The following is a 17,654-nucleotide window of genomic DNA, read 5'->3' as shown; positions in this document are numbered from 1 at the left end:
AATCATCTTGCCAAATATCGCTTTGTTTCTGTTCCTTTGCCTAACACTGCAGTTATTTTTCCCCTAGCACCGCCCCTACTTCTGTTTGGGGCACTATGTGCAACCCTGAAGAAAACTATTCTGAGGCCTGTAACTAAAATCCTCCAACATACCCCCAACATTCCATTTCTGGAAAATCTGGCTGCATATGCCCTTCCTAAAGCAGCTGAAACCAGCAATGTCCCTTGGGATTGGCCATTCCTGTTTCTTTTACTTTCGGAATGTCAGCTCCTTGCCTGTCTTCACTGACATGGGGATTGACTGAGGCCAGATGAGCTTTCCTAGTTGACAGCTTTCCTAATTCTTGTTTTTTTTTTGTTAGTAAAGATCAGGATTTCAGTCAGACACGATGGATGGCTCAGGGAATTCCAGAACTCTGGGAGGCAAAGGCAGGGGGACCGCTGTGAGTTCCGAGGCAAGTCTGGTCTACAAAGTGAGTCAAGGACAACCAGGGCTACACAGAGAAACCCTGTCTCGGACCCCCACCCCTGCCCAACCACCAAAAAAAAAAAAAAAAAAAAAAAAAAATCAGTATTTCTGCTACCCTGTCCAGAAATTTATACTAGAGCTTCCATGTCATATTTGCCTAGAGAAGGATACAAACAAGGCTATTAGAAGTTCCCCTTTTGGCCCAAGAGCTTAGTCTTAGATACATATGTGGTCTGACACAAGCTAGATGCAGACTAAATGCTTGAAGGACGATTACTTTCTCCTCCGGCAGCCATGTGGAGAGACAATGTGTTTGTATGATGTGTTTTGCTGTCGCCAGTCACGGGCCCTCCTAGAGGCTGTCGTGACACAAAGAAGCGTAGGTCCTTGTCATGCGGATGCTCCCTGCCGCTGAGCTCCAGTTTCACATGGTGCTCACTAGCGTCATCCGTTCTTCCGGCCAGTCCCGGGCGGGGGCGGGGGTCCTCGTTGGTGTTTTGACCCCTCTCTGTCATGCAAACTGGAAAAAGATGACTGAAATAGGTCCCCTGCTCCTGACTACTTAATTTAGCTGTCCTGACTCCCGTCGCCTAGCAACATTCCCCCCCCACCCCCGCCTACGCCCAGGGCGCAAGCTCAGAGCCTTTCCGGCCCGGCCTCCCGGGCGCGCAGCTGTGACGTAAGCATCCCTCGACTCTCAGCAGCCACTGGACGCCTGGTGCCATGGCTTCCTCTGGAGTGGCGGGTGGGAGACAGGCTGAAGATACGATGCAGCCACCGCCCGAGCTGCTGCCGGAGTCCAAGCCGCCGCCGCCTCCTCAGCCTCTGCAGGTCGCCGCCCTCCCGCCGCCGCCGGCTCAGCGGCCTCAGTCCCCCGCATGCGCGAAGGAGGAGAATTACTCCTTTTTGCCGTTGGTTCACAATGTCATCAAATGGTAAGGGCCTAGGAGAGGTCTTGTCACCACCCTTCCTGGCCTCTGGTGTTCCTGGTTCGGAGCAGCCGAAGCCTGAGCGCTCTGTGCCACGCCTCCTTTTCCCAGAGTGGGCCACACAGTCTTCTTGAGAGTTCAGCAACTTCCCAAGCCTTGAGTTACTCTGCTCCCAGGCGAAGCCCACAGACTGATCAAATGGATTGGTTCTGCGGTGCATTATTCTTGTTCGCATCCCAGATCCCGCAGCGGCTTGGGGATGAGTCTCAAGTCCTTACACACATAGCCTGAAGGCAATTTGATACAATAGTTTTAATTCACCTGCGCTTTGACTGTTCATATGAAGCCTAGTGTGGAATTTCCCACTTGGAACATTATGTGAACCTTGTTGGGTTTCAGATGTTCAGACTCGAGATTCTCACCTTGCACACAGTTTAGCTCTCATTTCAATTCGAGGCAGAATCTTACCTATGTGACACTGTTAAGTACTATGGGTCTACACAGGAAAATGGTTTACCCTCTTAGGGCTTACCGGTTAGAAGCAAAGAAAAATATAATAAAACCAAGTTTAGAACTGGAGAGGGGAATGGTGATGCTAGAAAACATTTGAAAGAAAGACACAAAAATTGCTCCAAATGAATGTGTCCTGATATTAACTTTATTCTAACAGAATATCCAAGGATGTGAGTGTCATCTTTTAGGCCCAAAGTCTCCACGATGGCCTACGTTTTTGTTGTTACTTCCATGGACACTTGTGTCATTTCTAAGAGGTACACTGTTGTGTGAAAGCGTTCTCATCTCAAGTGTGCTTTCGTACGGAACAGTCACTAGCAGGGACCTCTTGGTGAAGTCAGGATCCTTGACAACAGTAAAAGAGAGTTGGATGGCTTGGTGAGTAAGAAGACAAGGAGCTGAATTTGAATCCCCGGCATCCACATAAAAAGCCAGTCATGGCTGCTCATGCCTGTAGCCCCAGCATTCCAGGGCAGAGACAAACAGATCCTGAGAGCTCTGGCCCGCCAGCCTGGCTGAAACTGCGAGTTTCCTATTTAATACGCGACCCTGTCTCAAAGTAAGAAGGTGAAGAGAGACAGAGAAAGACACTCAATCGCTGTATGCCCCCCTGTACACTCAGGCATTCGAAGACCTGTGTAAACACCCCCCCCACACACACACACATAATAAACACACCACACAAACATAACAAACAAAAAAAGGGTCTTGGTAACAGGGAATGTATGAAGGTTGCTGCTGGTGAGTTAGGACGTTCTGTCAGATGGGAGAATTTTATTTATAGAGTTGTTTGTTTGAGACAGGGTTTTGCCTTTAAACTTTTGATCCTCCTGTCAGCTTCCTGAGTGCTGGGGCTTGCAGGTGTGCGCCTCTACACCTAGCAGCTGACACTCTTGCAGGAGGAAGGAATGTGCTTTAAAACCACAATACAACAAATGTTGAGTGTAATGAATGCATAAACTATGACGTCATTTATTATCTGAAGCACTCTGAAGCACTAACACCACCTGTAATTGTATGAGCTCTATTTTTATAGATCAGGCAGTGTAAGTGGTTTTTTTTCACACTGGTGTGAGTGGCGCATTCTGCTGCAGCATTACCACAGCTACTATGTCATTAGGCAAAGGAAGTTCTTGGTTACATTATAACCATTAAATTGTCACTGTATATACGATCAGGCACTGACCAGGTTATTTAGCACATGACCATATAGCCACAGGATACTAGATAGAGGCAGACCCCTGAACTTGAAACTTTTGCTAAACCAAAAGTAAATTAAGGTAGGATTACAATTCCAGTCATATTTATGAACATTGGTGTGCCCTTTTGTTGGAGTTGAGGCAGCCTAGTTCCCTTACTGTATGGTGGCTTGGTGCTTGTCTTACTTAGGGCTACTACTGCTGTGATGAAACACTATGACCAAAAACAAATTGTGGAGGAAAGGGTGTATTTGACTTACACTTCCATATCACTGTGTATCATTGGAGGACGTCAGGGTAGGAACTGGAGTCAGGAGAAGGAAGGAGGCTGCTTAGTGGCCGGCTTCACATGCCTTGCTCAGCTCACTTTCTTTCCTTTCCTCTTTCTTTTTGTTGGTATTGTTTGTTTGTTTGTTGGAGACAGGGTTTCTCTGTGTTTTCCTTGCTGTTCTGGAATTATTTGTATACCATGTTGGCCTCAGATTCAGAGATCTGCCTGCCTCTGCCTGCCAAGTGCTGGGGTTAATGGCATGGGTCACCACCACCCAGCTTCAGTGTGCTTTCTTATAGAACCCGGGACCACCAGCCCAGGGTGGCTCATCCACGACGGGCTGGGCCCTCCTATATCAATCACTAATTAAGAAAATGCCGACAGGCTTGCCTGCCACTCAATATTATAGAAGCATTTTCTCAGTTGAGGCTCACTTCTCTCGGATGACTCTAGCTTGTGTTAATTTGACATAAAACTAGCCAGTGCTCATCTGCCACTTGTCAAATGACCGCAAAGCTTTGGTCCTCACGTTAGACTTTTGGCTTCGGAAACTATGAACATGCTGTAGGTAAGGTAGACTGTTCCCTTTGTGTTAGCTGTTGGCAAATACATTAGTGAGATGGAAGAGAGGACAGTGAAAACCTCACCATCTCAGGGCAGTGCTGGAGTATTGGGGCTATCCAGAGTAACCCAGATATTCATGGAAAATTTAAAACACAAGTGGGTATACATTCACCCATACCTCGGAGAGGATGCTCCCAAGCCAGGGGAGCAGCTGGGTTGGGCCAGGCTTTGTGACAGGACATAAGATGAACCAAAAAGTCAGTGGGTCTGAGTTTGAGTCCATGAGCTGAGGCTTGCCTTATCTAAGTCTTGGTAAATGCTTAAGTTTCCCAGGAGGAAATTTTCCTGTCTCTATAGATCAGTAGTAGCTCTCAATGGTGGTGCACACCTTTAATCCCGCCACTCAGAAGACTGAGGCAGATCTCTGAATTTGAGGCCTACCTGGTCTACCTGTTTAGTTCCAGCCAGCCAGGACAGTAGGTTCAAACTACTCTGCAATTTATACCTCGGTAGTCTTGGGCAGGTAACTCCAGTCCTTACAGAACTGGGAGGTACTCTAAGGTGCATGCCTGTAGAAGATGGTTGGTTGATCACATAGGCTTGTCTAAAGGGACACAAAAGGGATTTTGTTTTTTTATTTAACATAAGAACAGGAAGGGCAAGCAGTGATTGCCAGAAAACAGCTGACTAGGGCTAATTGACCTACTGACCCTCAGGCAGCTTGACCATGACCTTCTCCATACCTCAGGGGCTGGCAGTGATAGAAACCTCTGTAAGCAGTGTGAACAAAGGCAGTCACAGTCCTGATTCCCCTGCCCTAAGCGTTCAGAAACTACCCTTCTTCTACCTTGGCTAACATCAATCTGCTCGAGGTTGGCCTTTTAGAGCACTGGTTCTTAACCTTCTCATGCTGTGACCCTTTGGTACTGCTCCTTACGTTGTGGCGACCCCAACCATAAAATTATTTAGGTGCTACTCCACGACTGTAATGTTGCTCCTGTTATGAACTGTAATGTAAATATCCGATATGCAACCCCCAGAGGGGTCGAGGCCCACAGGTTGACTAAGCCAGAGTCAGTGTGGGACCAGACTTTGGGGCTGGGAAGGGAAGCCAGCTGAAAATAGGGGTTATGATCCCCTTGGGCATCCCTTGCTGTGTGCTTCTAGCTGGGCAGAGAGAACAAGGTGCCCTTCCTAGAGTGTCTGGCCACCAGGGGAGAAAAGACTTTTCTCCAAGAAAAGCCAGCTCCATTTCCTCCAAGAGTGAAGATGCGACACGCCTATGACGGGCCTTCGGTGGCTCACTTGCAAGTGTGTGACTGGCAACACTGGCCACTAGGCATGTAAAAGAAACTGCAGTGAGCAAGGCAGGGCCTGAGAGAAAGCAGTATGCTCAGTATGGCACTGTCTGCATGAAAAAAGATAGGGCTAGTTTGAAAGCTCTGGGATGCTGTGTGGATTTATAGGCCAGTGAGGGAAAGAGATGGGGACTGTGGCAAGGGCAGAGGAGGAAGGGACTTGGGAAGTGGAGTTGCAGATTATAGTGCATGGTGCCACCTGTGAGTCTGAAATTATGAGAGGAAGGAGGGTAGAAAAGCCGGAGTGAAGAAAAGCTGTATGGTAGTTTCGACTTCTGAGGTCCCTGCTCAGTGTGACGGCGTCCAGCACAAATTCAAGGAAGGAGAGAGATTGTAGAGGAGCCGGGAAATTGAGGCAACATCTTTTGCAGGGTAAGCCTTTATTTTTGGAGGAGGAAGCTACTGGCAAATCTTATAGACTGGGGGCAGGGGGTCAGTGGGGCAGGCTTTCCTGGCTGGTGGCTCTGCCAGGCTCTGATGCCTTGGTCAGTGCTTCCTTCAGCAGCTCTTGAGCTGTGTGTCCTCCTTCCTGGGATGAGTGAGAAAGTAAAGCCTGAAATAGAGGATGTAATCTTGTTCTCAAAAGCTTACGGTTAGTCACATCACAAGAGGTTTTTAATTAATCAAAGGAGCAGTTGCCAAGTACAACAAGTTGTGGCTGCTGGGACACTGCCTTAAATCTCTGCTCAGTGTTTATACGTCTTTTCAGAAAAGGAATGACATAGAAATGGGGACTAGGCTGTCACGTGCCATTTCCTTAGGCTGTCGTCGCTTCCACTCTGCACAGGCGAGTCAGTCTCATTTAGGGAGCTGTAGAGAGCCCTATCTGAGATGCAGCTGGTCTTCACTTGTAGGCATGTTGGCATTTCATTTTTGCAGCAGGCACCATGCTGGCATGAACAGTCCTTTGCTTGAGTGTATAGTGAGGTAAATTCTCTGCCATGGAACCACTGAAGCAGGGGTGTGCAGTTTCTATCTTGACAGCTATTGCTCAGTTCATCTTTTTAGCTGACTCTTCCAAACTTCAGATCAGTCTACTTCAGTTAACTTAAAACTCTATTAACCTGAAATGGCCCATAAACCTGCCACCTAAGAAGTGCTAAGACAAATTAAAGATAGATTGCATAGATGGAAGGTAGGGCGTAATCTGTCTCCCACTCCTCCCCACTGTACATAATTCCACATAGGAGCGAGTCATCAGTTTTTGAGCCTTTCCACCCAATTACTCTTAGTGCGTATGTGCTGTTCCTGTAGTTGGAGGTGAAATGAGTACCTGGGTCTGCACTGTCTCTGAGTTCTCTATAGCATCTGGGAGAAATTTCTAGTGATGTGAATATAACATTGCAGTCACTATTAGCAAAGTTGGAAAGAATACGTCAGTTTATGCTTGCATTACCAGTATAGTTCTCTTTCCCTCACACCTCTGCTGCTACCATTATACTTTTAACTGGCTAGTCTGACAGATGGGTTAGAAATGATAGTTGATTTGTGTCTTTCATTATTTTCAGTACATCATCTTTTCACATGCAATTTTAATTTGTTTGTTTAGAGACAGGGTCTTACTATGAAGCTGTGCTGGCCTGGAACTTATTCTGTAGGCCAGGCTGGCCTTGAATTCAGAGACCCTTGTGCCTCTGCCTCTCGAGTGCTGGATTAAAAGGTGTGTACCATCATGCCTGTCTTACAATTTTAAGTTTTTGTTTCATATTCTCTGCTAGCTTCTTGTGCTTTTATTGAGCCATGCTTCTTGTCTCTGCCTTTCTGATATAAGTTCCCAGGTTGTTGACTTTTCTTTCATCTTTGGAATAGTCATGGTGGTTTTTTGTTTGTTTGTTTTTCCTACTTAAAATTGTGCTTTCATAGAGTCAGAATTGCTCAGCTTTTCCTCCACAGCTTCTGAGTGTGAGTCTGTGTTTGTTCCTTTTCTTGTCGTGTGATAAAAACACCTGGTAGAAAAACCTGTGGAAGGATGTCTGGTTTTGGCTCACTGTTGGAGAACTTGGCAAAACACAGTCACATCTATGCATCATGGTGGACAGGAAAAAGGAAAGGAGGGGGTCAGGGACAAAATACTCCCCAAGGACATGCTCCCAGTGCCCTAATTTCTTCAGCCTTGTCCCCTGACGTTTCTAGAACTTCCCATTGATAGTGTTACCAAGTGTTTACAGTATGAGTCTGTGCAAGACATTTTGTATCAAAGAGATTCTTGCTTAGCAAAGCCTTGAGACTAGGATGTGGCTTAGTGTTGGAGCACTTGCCTAGCCTGTGCTAGGCTGAAACAGTAAAACAAGGTATAAATTTATTTTTGTTTTTTGAGACAGGGTTTCTGTATGTAGTTTGGGCAGCTGTCTTGGAACTTGACCAGGCTGACCTTGAACTCATAGAGATCCTCCTGCCTCTCTGCCTCCAGAGTGCTGGAATTAAAGGTGTGGCACACCCAGTTTAAAAACAAAGTTTTCCTAGAACCTTTGTGCTTCCATATTTTTAATTTGTAAATGTTTCCAGGATAAATTTTTGTGGAGAGTAAATGGTGGGATGGACTATTTCCTCTGCCACCGCTTCCCACCACCAGTTATTAAATATTAACTGTTGCTCAGGTTTGAATTGCTGCTTTCCAAACCATATACTGAATTTCCAAATGTTTTCTGATTTTCTAGACATTCTAGTCTCTAGTCTTGAGCTCTTATGGTTTATTTATTTCCCTTCTTAAACTAGTTTTCCTTCCTGTTCTTGCTTGTCAGTACTTCCCATGGCATCGAACCTTTGATGCCCAGCTGCCTCCTGGTCAGGTGTTGTGGCTAGTGGAGCATTTCCTTTTAACCTGTACTGTTCTTGCAAGCTTGTGAATATCACTCATCCATCCAGGTTATAACTTCATTTTTAGATCTTACAGTCCTCCCTCCCTTTTCTTTTGAGACAGGGTTTCTCTGTGTAGCTTTGGCTGTCCTCGAATTCACTCTAGAGTTCAAGGCTGGCCTTGAACTCACAGAGATCCACCTGCCTCTGCCTCCTGAGAGCTGGGATTAAAGGCGTGTACCACCACTGCCCAATTTACAGTCACTTCTTAAGTAGTTCCTTTGCCTTTAAAGTCTTGAGAATTCATTCTCTGGGTATTATCAGGTTCACTTTTCTCTGCTTAAAGTCCATAGAGGAGTATTGTACAGTCCAGTACCTTAGTACTCAGGAGGCTGAGATAGGGCTATCTCATTTGAGGCTAGCCTGGGCTATGTGTTAAGACTCACTCTCTCTTTAAGAACAAAATAAAACACTTCTAGGGTTCCCTTTTCTTCCTAAATCGAGCCCAAATGTTTAGCCTTTTATTCATTTTAGTCTTTTATTCGGGGGTCACAGCAGACCACATCATATACTCTGTCTGGACAAACCACCACTGCAGAGCCCAGTAGTCACAAGTGTCTGACTGGGCAGAGCACTAGGGAACCTGTGTCTCATTAAGGGCTCAGCTAGAGGCCACCTCCTACACTCAGGAGTGTTGGGAGCCAGAACCTTCTACTGCCCTCTGTGGCCCCTCTTGGTATCTGGAGTCTGGCTGAAACAGCCCTGCTTAGATTTGGAGTCCAAACACTGGCCTCTTCCCATCATAATTCCCATAGTTGAATGAATAATGTGAACTACCTGTTTGCCACACCTGGTGGTGCGCCCTTGTAAGCTGGCACAAACTATGACCGGGCCGGCATGGTCGGTCAGAGGTCTGTGAGTGCAAGGTCAGCCTGGGCCAGAGGGACTGAAAAGTGGCGGGGATATAATTTAATGGTTGAGTGCTTGCCTGTCAATCATGAAACTCTAGATCTAATTCCAGTACCAGAATTCATTCATTTGTATATATGTATGTACAATTTTGAAATAGGGGCTCTCTGTGTAGCCCTGGCTGTCCTGGAACTACTGTGTAGGCTAGACTGGCCTTGAACCCATAGAGAAAGGTTGCCTCTGACTCAAAGTGCTGGGATTAAAGAAAGGTGTGTGTCACCACACCTGGCCTACTTTTTGAAGTTTGAAAGAATGAGGAGAGGAAATGCTTGTACGAATTATAGTATAAATCCCACTCTCTGAGACCTTTCTTTGTATATAATGACTGCAAGGGACGTAGATGAGAAAGGAGGAATAAAACAAGACCTTTCAATTCAGCCTATCTCATTGGAGTTTGGAACTAAGTGTTACAGTCTACCTGTTCTGAAGTGAAATACCCCTGCCTGTCTGCTGCCTTTTGGCCTACCCAGTCGTAGTCTGTCAATTTGGGTACTTAAAAAATGTGGTTTTAATTAAATGCCATACTTTTGCCAGATGTGTTAGGTTGCTGGTGGATACAGGAGAGCCATCCTTGTTGACCTAGCACAGGGAGTTCAAGTGGTGAGTGCAGGCACCCCTCCCGCCTGCGCATGGCAGGTCAGCAAGACCTCTTCTATGGGAACAGGGTGTTGCTGACCTGCCTCTTCCCACACACAGGCTCCTTGCCAGCTGAGCCCTGCTGGGCTGTGCAGGAAGCGCCCCCACAGGCCATGTCTGGGATCCTGCTGCCCTTTGTCCGCCCTGTGCCCACGTCTCCCTCAGCTCTGTCCTGGAGCAGAAGGGGACCCTTTGGGCCTGTCTGGAGATGACCTGGAAGTGCTGCTTCCAGATCTCTGCTTCTGATCTCTGCTTCTGTGTCAGTTCTGTCCAGACTCAGTAGAAGTGACCCAGGTCCTGATGGTGAGGATGGTGATGGTGAGGGCGGCCTCCATGCCATCAGAAAATACAGTAAAAGAAAAGCTGCTAGTGAAGCTGTCTTGGGAAGTGTAAGTTAAGAGTACTTGAAATGGCCCCCATGGCCTCCTTCACAGTTGGATTTGCCCTGTGTGGTGGAGAGCTGACACAGTTCTTAGGCAGCACAGTGACTTGCTCAGACTGGGATCTCTGAAGGTGGGTAAGATAGAGGGCCTAGGAGGAGCACAAGGCCCTGTACGTCTAAGAAGCAGTGGCAGTGAGTTGTCTGAGAGTCTGGGGTAGGGCATTGGCTGGACACATAGCTGGGAAAATCAGAGGGCGGCCTGGGTGAGGGCTGCTGCCCCTTACGGGCGTAGATAGAGACGGGCAGTTGGTACTTCTGCTGGGAGTGCTTGCAGGCTCCGCAGACTCCAGGGAGAAAATCTGGTGCTGGCTGAGAAGGCAGACTCAGGAAAAGGGGCTGTGGGAGTTGCTGGGAGTGAGCAAACAAGCTCACAGGTATGCTGGAGACCAGTTTTTTCATATTTCTCTAAGCAGAACCTTCTGTAACTGCTCGGTGAAGAGAATGAAAACACAAGCAGTCCTGTGCTAATGAAAGCTAGTGTGGGAAGTCCAGAGCCACTGGTCCAGAGACCTGGTGGGAGCTGGCAGAACTACAGAGAAAACCAGATCACTGCTAGGCTGCGAGTAGCCACTAACACCCAGGTCAGACTGCCCACGGTCAGGGGAGAGACATCTATGCGTTTTGCAGAGATGTATGTTTATGTTTGGGATGGAGTGTTACTGTGTTGCCTAGGCTGGCCTTAAACTTGGTCTTCTGGCCTTAGTCTCCCAAGAAACTGAGATTATAGGTGTCACTGTGCCTAGCTCAGAGGGCATTCTGGCAGCATGTGTCAAAAATAATATCAAGCTTTTCATCCAGAAGTCTCCTGGCACAGTATTATCTTTCCAGAAAACTTGCACGGTTATGTAAAGGTGCAGGTACCCGATGTCCAAGGTCATTGTGATGAATTGCAAACATTCCAGACAACTGTTTGTAAATATTTCACCTTGCAACCAAATGCATATGAATATGGAGAGACAAGAGTGAGAACCACATTTGCTATGCTTCTGTCAGAATAACAAAGGTATACACACGTTGTCTATTATTGCACATTTTAAAATGATCTACAGCAGTTTACATCATATGCTAACATAGGTGTCTCTGGGATTTGGGACAAAAAGGACTTCCCCTTTCCAGCATATCTATCTATCACTTTGAATTTCTTCCCCCCAGCATCTTCTAATATTTAAGAGAAAAAATCATCTGGGGAAAATGTAAGCCACTGGATCAGCACAGTGGGAGGTGAGGCCGGGAGCAGAGGACACTGAGGGGCACTAGTCTCAGGGTGGGTCGGCAGGGACAGGTAGAGGCATGCTTCTGAGGGCCTGGAAGTCTGCCGGAGAAAGATACAGGCCCCAAGTCACCAGGGGTGAGAAGAGGGACTGGCCTGCTGATCCCTGGCCTTCCCTTGCTTTGGCACTGCTGGAGACTACTGTTCACTTGTTGCCAGTTTGCTTCTGCAAAAAAGTTGAGGAAAACCAGGGCATGTTCTTAGATGCACCCATCTGTCCTAGGCTTTCGTCTAAGAGCCTGGAGACAGGTCTAAATGCCTCTGCTTGCTGCTGGGAGGATGCTCTGTTCTTCACACCCCCACGGCTGTACTTCTGCCCACTCTGTAAGAAGGCACAGTCGATGGAACCGCGGTGCTCTAACTTCGTCCTTGCTTGTGTGATCTCCATCTTCCCTGACCTAGTCTCTCTCTCCTTCTAAAGTTGGATGGTGACTAATGTTGAGCACAAAGGCGGGCCCACTTAGAGCTGTTGACTTTTATTCCCTCACTATCACACCTGACCCTGTTCTTTAGGCCTGGGGATTTCACTGTTTCACAGTCATTCTGGCATAACAGGTTCCCTCTTGGTTTGAGCAGGTTCCTGAATAGAGTGTTTTCCTCACCCCAGGACTTCTGTGCTGTTTACCGCTACCAGCCAGGGCAGCTTAGTGCAGAGGCCTGTAGCCCAGCTCCCTCCGGCTGGCTTTCCCAAAGGCTAACCCCTTTCCCCAAATTCACCCCGTAAAGAATGGGTATCTGGAGTTTGGGGGTTTCAGAAGTGAGCATCTGAAACGAGGCCCACGCTTTGCTTTCTGAATCAGAATTTCTTTGGGGGTGAGTTGAGTTTGCTGCAAGAACTTTATTACTATAAACCGTCTTCCACATTTTAATTTTGTGGGTTTTTTTTCTTGTTTGTTTTTTACTGTATTCTTCTAGACTTGTGATGTAAACTAGTTTTCTTTAAACTATGAATTTCTTTTCACTTTCTGTTTTTTTATTCAAGACATTTTCTCAAATCATGAAGACAAAACATCCTCAATAATCCCATCTAATTAAAAACAACTCCTTTGCCTTTGCACAGTTAAACCTTAAACACAGAGTCCACATAGAAACTTATTTTATGTAGACAGGATAGTTAATGTTGACAACTTGATGGGATTTAGACTCACTGTGGAAACAATATCAGGGCATGTTTATGAAAATAATTTTCTAGGTTAGGTTAATTGATGTGGGAAGATCCAGCATAAATGGGGGAGGGGGGTCCTCCCGTAGTCTGAGGGTCTGGATGGAGTAAAAAGGTCTGCCTCCGGAGGCAGAATGACCAGCTGCCTCCTGCTCCTGCCAGACCCTTCCTGCCGCGGTGGGCTAAACGCTCTAGGACCATATGGCAACAAACCCTTCTTTTTTTAATTATATATACAATGTTCTGTGTGCATGTACAGAAGAGGGCCCAGATCTCATTATAGATGGCTGTGAGCCACCATGTGGTTGCTGGGAGTTGAACTTAAGACTTCTGAAAGAGCAGCTAGTGTTCGTAACCTCTGAGCCACCTCTCCAGCCCTCCTTCCTTCTTTTTAAAAAAAATTAATTTACTTATTCACTTTGCATCCCAATCATAGCCCCTTCCCTCCTCTCTTCTTTATCCCATCCTCTCCCCTTCCCTCCTACCCCTCCTCCCTTATTTCTCCTCCCTTATTTCTCATCCCCCGCCCCAACCCACTCCAGCTCATCAAGTCACATCAGGACTGAGCTCACCTCATCCCCTGTGGTCTGTCAAGGCATCCCCACTAGGGAGACGTGAACAAACAGCAGGCAATAGAGTCCATGTTGGAGACAGCCTCTGCTCCCCTTACTAGGGAACCCACGTGAAGCCCCAGCTACCTATCAGCTACATCTGTGGAGGGGGCTACTTTAAATTCTGATACCAGCTCAACGGCAGTCCTCGGTGTCTGTGCACTGAACTGGCGCTGGTTCTGAAGCTCTTCTGTTTTCTGGCTTCAGGGAGACTCCTTTGTTCTTTAGGGTTTTGGTTCTTTTGCATTTAGTTTGATGACTGGCATGGGGATCTGTGCCATGGACCACGGCTATGAAGGGCATGAATGATCTGTCTTCAAAATGAACTTGATCCAGAAGAAGGCATTGCAGAACTGTGGTAGAAGAGAGCCTGTATCTGCTGAGAACTCTCCAGTAGCTTGTAGCTGATTTAAAATTTATGACTTGCTTTATGGGAATTCATCTTTATGTCAACAGGCCTAAGCAACCACCATGCCTCAGTGTGATGAAGGAAGGTCCTGCTGACAAAGCCTCTGGTTGGCCTAGAAATGGCTCAGGTCCGGTGAAATGGAGTATTTCAGCCAGTTTGGTTTTGTTCTTTGTTTTTGGTATTGGGAATGGCATAGTCATTTAGCCTGGCTGTGGCTAAATGGTGTTTTGAAAACTTAATTTGGTGTCTGTGTGGTATGTGCATGTGAGTGGTGGGGAGACCACAGGAGGACACTTCGGGGGCCAGCTTTGTCACACCTCACTACACCTGAGGTCTGCTGTGTCAGCTCTGTGCTCTGCCTGCTTCTGTATCCCCACCTTCCCCTGTGTGTGCCCCTGCTTTTCTGTGGGTGGTGGAGCTCCAAACTCAGCTTGTCATGCTGGTGTAAGTGTTCTTTATCCACAGTTGTTTCTTGAGCATAGTGTCCTGTCTAGGGCCAGGCTGGTGAGACACCTGTGATGAAGCTCCATCTCATCTCTGTCCTCACAGGGCAGAGAGTTTATGAATTGCTAGTCAGGGAGTGTTTTTATGGCCTAGCTTAAAGCTAAAAAAAAAAAAAAAAAAAAAAGACCAATCCCTGTCTTCTGGTTTGGGCCACCCAGTCAGGGTACAGACATGTCAAACAGAACAGTTTGAACGTTATCTGAGGGTATAGAACAAGGAAGCCACTGTGGAGATAAGCTGCACGTGCTAATAATAACTGACTGCCTTCTCCCCCCCCCCCCCCAGCATGGACAAGGACAGCCCCGATCTCCACCAGGACCTGAACGCCCTCAAAACAAAGTTCCAGGAGATGCGAAAGCTCATAGGCACCATGCCTGGCATCCATGTGAGCCCTGAGCAGCAGCAGCAGCAGCTACACAGCCTCCGAGAGCAAGTCAGGACCAAGAATGAGCTTCTGCAGAAGTACAAGAGTCTCTGCATGTTTGAGATCCCCAAGGACTAGTAGGGCGAGCTCCCAGGGCAGCTGTCAAGGGACTGAAAGCTTCATACCTGTGGCGGCCGGCTCCTTGGGAGCCTGGCTTTAAACTGTGAGGCCACATTCAGCTGGTGTGGGCCTGGGTGGCTGTATTCAGCCTTGACTAGCTGGGCCAGGCCCCATCAGCAGGTCTAGAGGGCACAGAGGGAGAGGAGGAAGCTGTTCCTTTCTCTCCTTCGACTCCTCCCACTCCCGATACCATCAGCATGGATCAGGTACATACTGTTCCTGTTAACAGCAGTTTCATGAAGCATTTGCATAGAATTCATGGGGTAAATTAGGCCTGCACTCAGATGGCATGGGTTTAATATAATTAAAGAAGGCTGTGAGAGCATGAACATTGTTTGAAAGGCCAGAGGGTGGGTGGCTTCTCCCCCAAAACAGTTCACTTCCTTTTTTGTTTGTACTATTGAATGAAACTGTATTTCTGGGGGCGACAGCCCACAGGCCTGCCAGTCAGCCACCAACTCCAGCTTCCAGCCTCCTGCATGCTAGCCATAGGGTTCTTGCTCCCTTTATCTCCATCACTTCAGGCAGTGCTCAGAATAGCCAAATCACTGCTTGCCTGGGGCCCTTTGTCCTTCCCACACTGGCTCAGAGAGGCTGCTAAGCAAGTGGCTCTGCCTTGGTTCATATGCCCTGGCTTACCATGTCATCTCCCCTCTAGCCAAGGAGTCAGCCACATTTGCTACCCTGCACACTTTTGGTTTGGAGCACGGTGGCTGCAGAGGCAGGGTGGTTCCTTAGCCAGGGGTCTGTGGTTTCTGAGTCAGGACCAAAGGGCAGGGGGAGCTGCCTGGAGGTTTCATAGCTGTGTTCTAGTTGCGGAGTGTGCCCAGCTAGTCCCAGGTAGGACACCGTGTTCTCTCCTTCCCAGGGGCTGTCAACGCTGAGGGCACAGTGGCCCTTTCCCTCTCGCAAGAGTAAGGTGAGAAGTACCCAGTATTGTTTGGATCTTGAAATGGGCACAGCCTGGGCTGAGCAGTTTAGGACTTAGCAGGCACCTGCCAATTGGCCTTGCCGGCAGGAGTGCTGGCCAGGGATGTTTCTAACAAGGGTTCTGGTGGCATTGTCTGAGATGCCTCATAGTTGGGACCTATGTGAAAAGAGGGGTTTGACTTCCAGTAGTTTGGGTAGAAAAGTGGCTCCGAGTTTGAGGGTGCAGTTACACCACCTTTACCTTGGGATTATTTAACTGAATCAGTTATGACCTGGGAAGCGGAAGCAGCGGCTGAGCCTGTTTTAAGGCTCTGACTAGTTCCTGTGAAGCATGGAGCACATGGAATGCAGGGGCTTCAGATCTTCCTGACGGGGTGAGAAAGGCTCCTCAAAAGGCTAGAGGGATGTGGAGTCCTATCTGTTCTGCTGTGTTGGCCTATCACATTTTCAAGTATGATTTAAAAGTATGCTCTCCTCTCAGGACACATGGTTTGTCTGTCCCCAACCCCTTCTCCCTTACAGTGCTAGGAGTCAAACCCTGGGACTCTAAGTTTTATAGTGACTTAGAACGGTGGTTGAGTGGGTAATGTAGAAGCAAAATCTTCACTGTGCTCCTTCTTCCACTTGGCACATGCATCCATGAAGCTAGCATACAAGCCTACATGTCTCCTGCAGGAGACCCTGGGCAACCCGGACATCCATTCTGTGATTTGAGGAGGGGCAGTTCCTTGGAAGTGGCCCTTCCCAAAGCAGGGTTGAAGCCCCACCCCAAAACAACTTTGAACATCCCTTAAAGGCCAAGACTCTCTTGGAAAACAAAACAAACCACCAAATATTTGGCTCTGTGGGTTCAGCAGCTGTTTTGACTCTTTAGATACCATGTTGAACCCTGCAGAGTGCCTCTATCTTTCAGCTGCAGAATTGGAGGCTTAGAAGGTGACACTTGCCCCAAGTTGACAGAGTGGCAAGGAGATCTGGGGTCACAAGCCAGCAGCCCTTAGCCACGGAGGGAGAGAGCGAAGTGCAGAGGGGTGGCCTGCCTGGTTGAGCGCCTGAGGGAGCTCTTTTGCAGGTTATTGATACTTGCCCTGTTTGGGTCCTGGCCCCTGGGGCAGGGCTTACGCATCCAGCACAGGCATCTTCCCCAATACTCTGCAGCTCACTCTCTGGCCTCTTGTTTTTGGTAATCAGGTCAGTTTCGACTGCTTCCTGTAGCCTGCCATGATTAACAGATGGGCGGTGTGGAAGGGGAGTGTGACTGTTCTCCAAGACCAAGTCCCTCAGTGACGGGCCAGGAGAGGGTAGACGGAGAAAGCCAGAAAGATCTACAGCATTTCCCACTTGGAGGCTGGGAAGCCATTTTCAGAAGGCAAGGTCCCATTCCAGTTCTTCGTGGCCACTACCACTGAGGCAGGAACCCAGCCCCCTAAAAGCAAGAGCAACGAAAGCACCATTTTCCGTTTTTTAATTATTTTATTTTAAATTAAAAAATTAATAAAGACCTTACACAATAGAAATGTAGAGATTTTGTTCATGTCACGTTGACACTAGAACTATTAAAGTGCAAGTTTTGTGTTTTGTTTTTCTTTGGGGCAATTACACACACATACACAGACACACACATGTAAACAAGTCACTTGGCGATTGAACCCCCTATCTCGCGCCAAAGTTTTTGGTTTGCATTGGTAGCTGACAGCTGTCATGGCAACACCAATTACAGACGATAATGCCCTGTTGGTCCCGGCCCTCCAGCAGGCAGGACAGTTACTTGAAGTCTCACAGGCTGATGAATTTCACACACTCATTCTCAAGTCTCTGAGAAAAATGCCAAGTCCCCCTGGCTGGGTCCTAGCAACCCAGAAGCGGGGCGGACACCGTGAGCGGGTGGCATCTGTGGCCGGGAATCCCAGGCTTAGTCCTTTCCTTTCACAGCAGACGACAGTCCCTTACCGGTTTGCCAGTATCTCCCTGGCGCGCAGGGCTGGCTCGCAGGGAGGGAGGGAGGAGGCCAACTGGCGCCCTCGTGGTTCGGAGCACGCGGGCTAGCCCGGGAATCCGACTTCTGACTTTTGAACAAGA

At 47.9% G+C, this 17,654-nt stretch overlaps 1 protein-coding gene across 1 annotated transcript; it reads left to right on the top strand.

Moving 5' to 3' along the window:
* The first annotated feature begins 1,171 nt into the window (after nt 1-1,171).
* Nucleotides 1,172-14,970, top strand: Med9 (mediator complex subunit 9). Its single transcript, XM_055594354.1, has 2 exons — nt 1,172-1,403; nt 14,387-14,970. Exons 1-2 carry the CDS (start codon nt 1,192-1,194, stop codon nt 14,601-14,603), a joined length of 429 nt encoding a protein of 142 aa, XP_055450329.1. The 5' UTR covers nt 1,172-1,191; the 3' UTR covers nt 14,604-14,970.
* Nucleotides 14,971-17,654: the final 2,684 nt, after the last annotated feature.

The sequence above is a fragment of the Psammomys obesus genome, unplaced genomic scaffold, assembly GCF_907164565.1.
Source record: "Psammomys obesus unplaced genomic scaffold, mPsaObe1.curated_primary_1811, whole genome shotgun sequence".
Lineage (NCBI taxonomy): Eukaryota > Metazoa > Chordata > Mammalia > Rodentia > Muridae > Psammomys > Psammomys obesus.
This window is presented reverse-complemented; position numbering and strand designations above follow the sequence as displayed.

Bases quoted from the DNA above. Each gene is read 5' to 3' on its own strand.
- Med9 (XM_055594354.1), top strand. From the start codon at position 1,192: ATGGCTTCCTCTGGAGTGGCGGGTGGGAGACAGGCTGAAGATACGATG. The intron at 1,404-14,386 runs GTAAGGGCCTAG...CCCCCCCCCCAG, and splicing joins GTTCACAATGTCATCAAATG to CATGGACAAGGACAGCCCCG.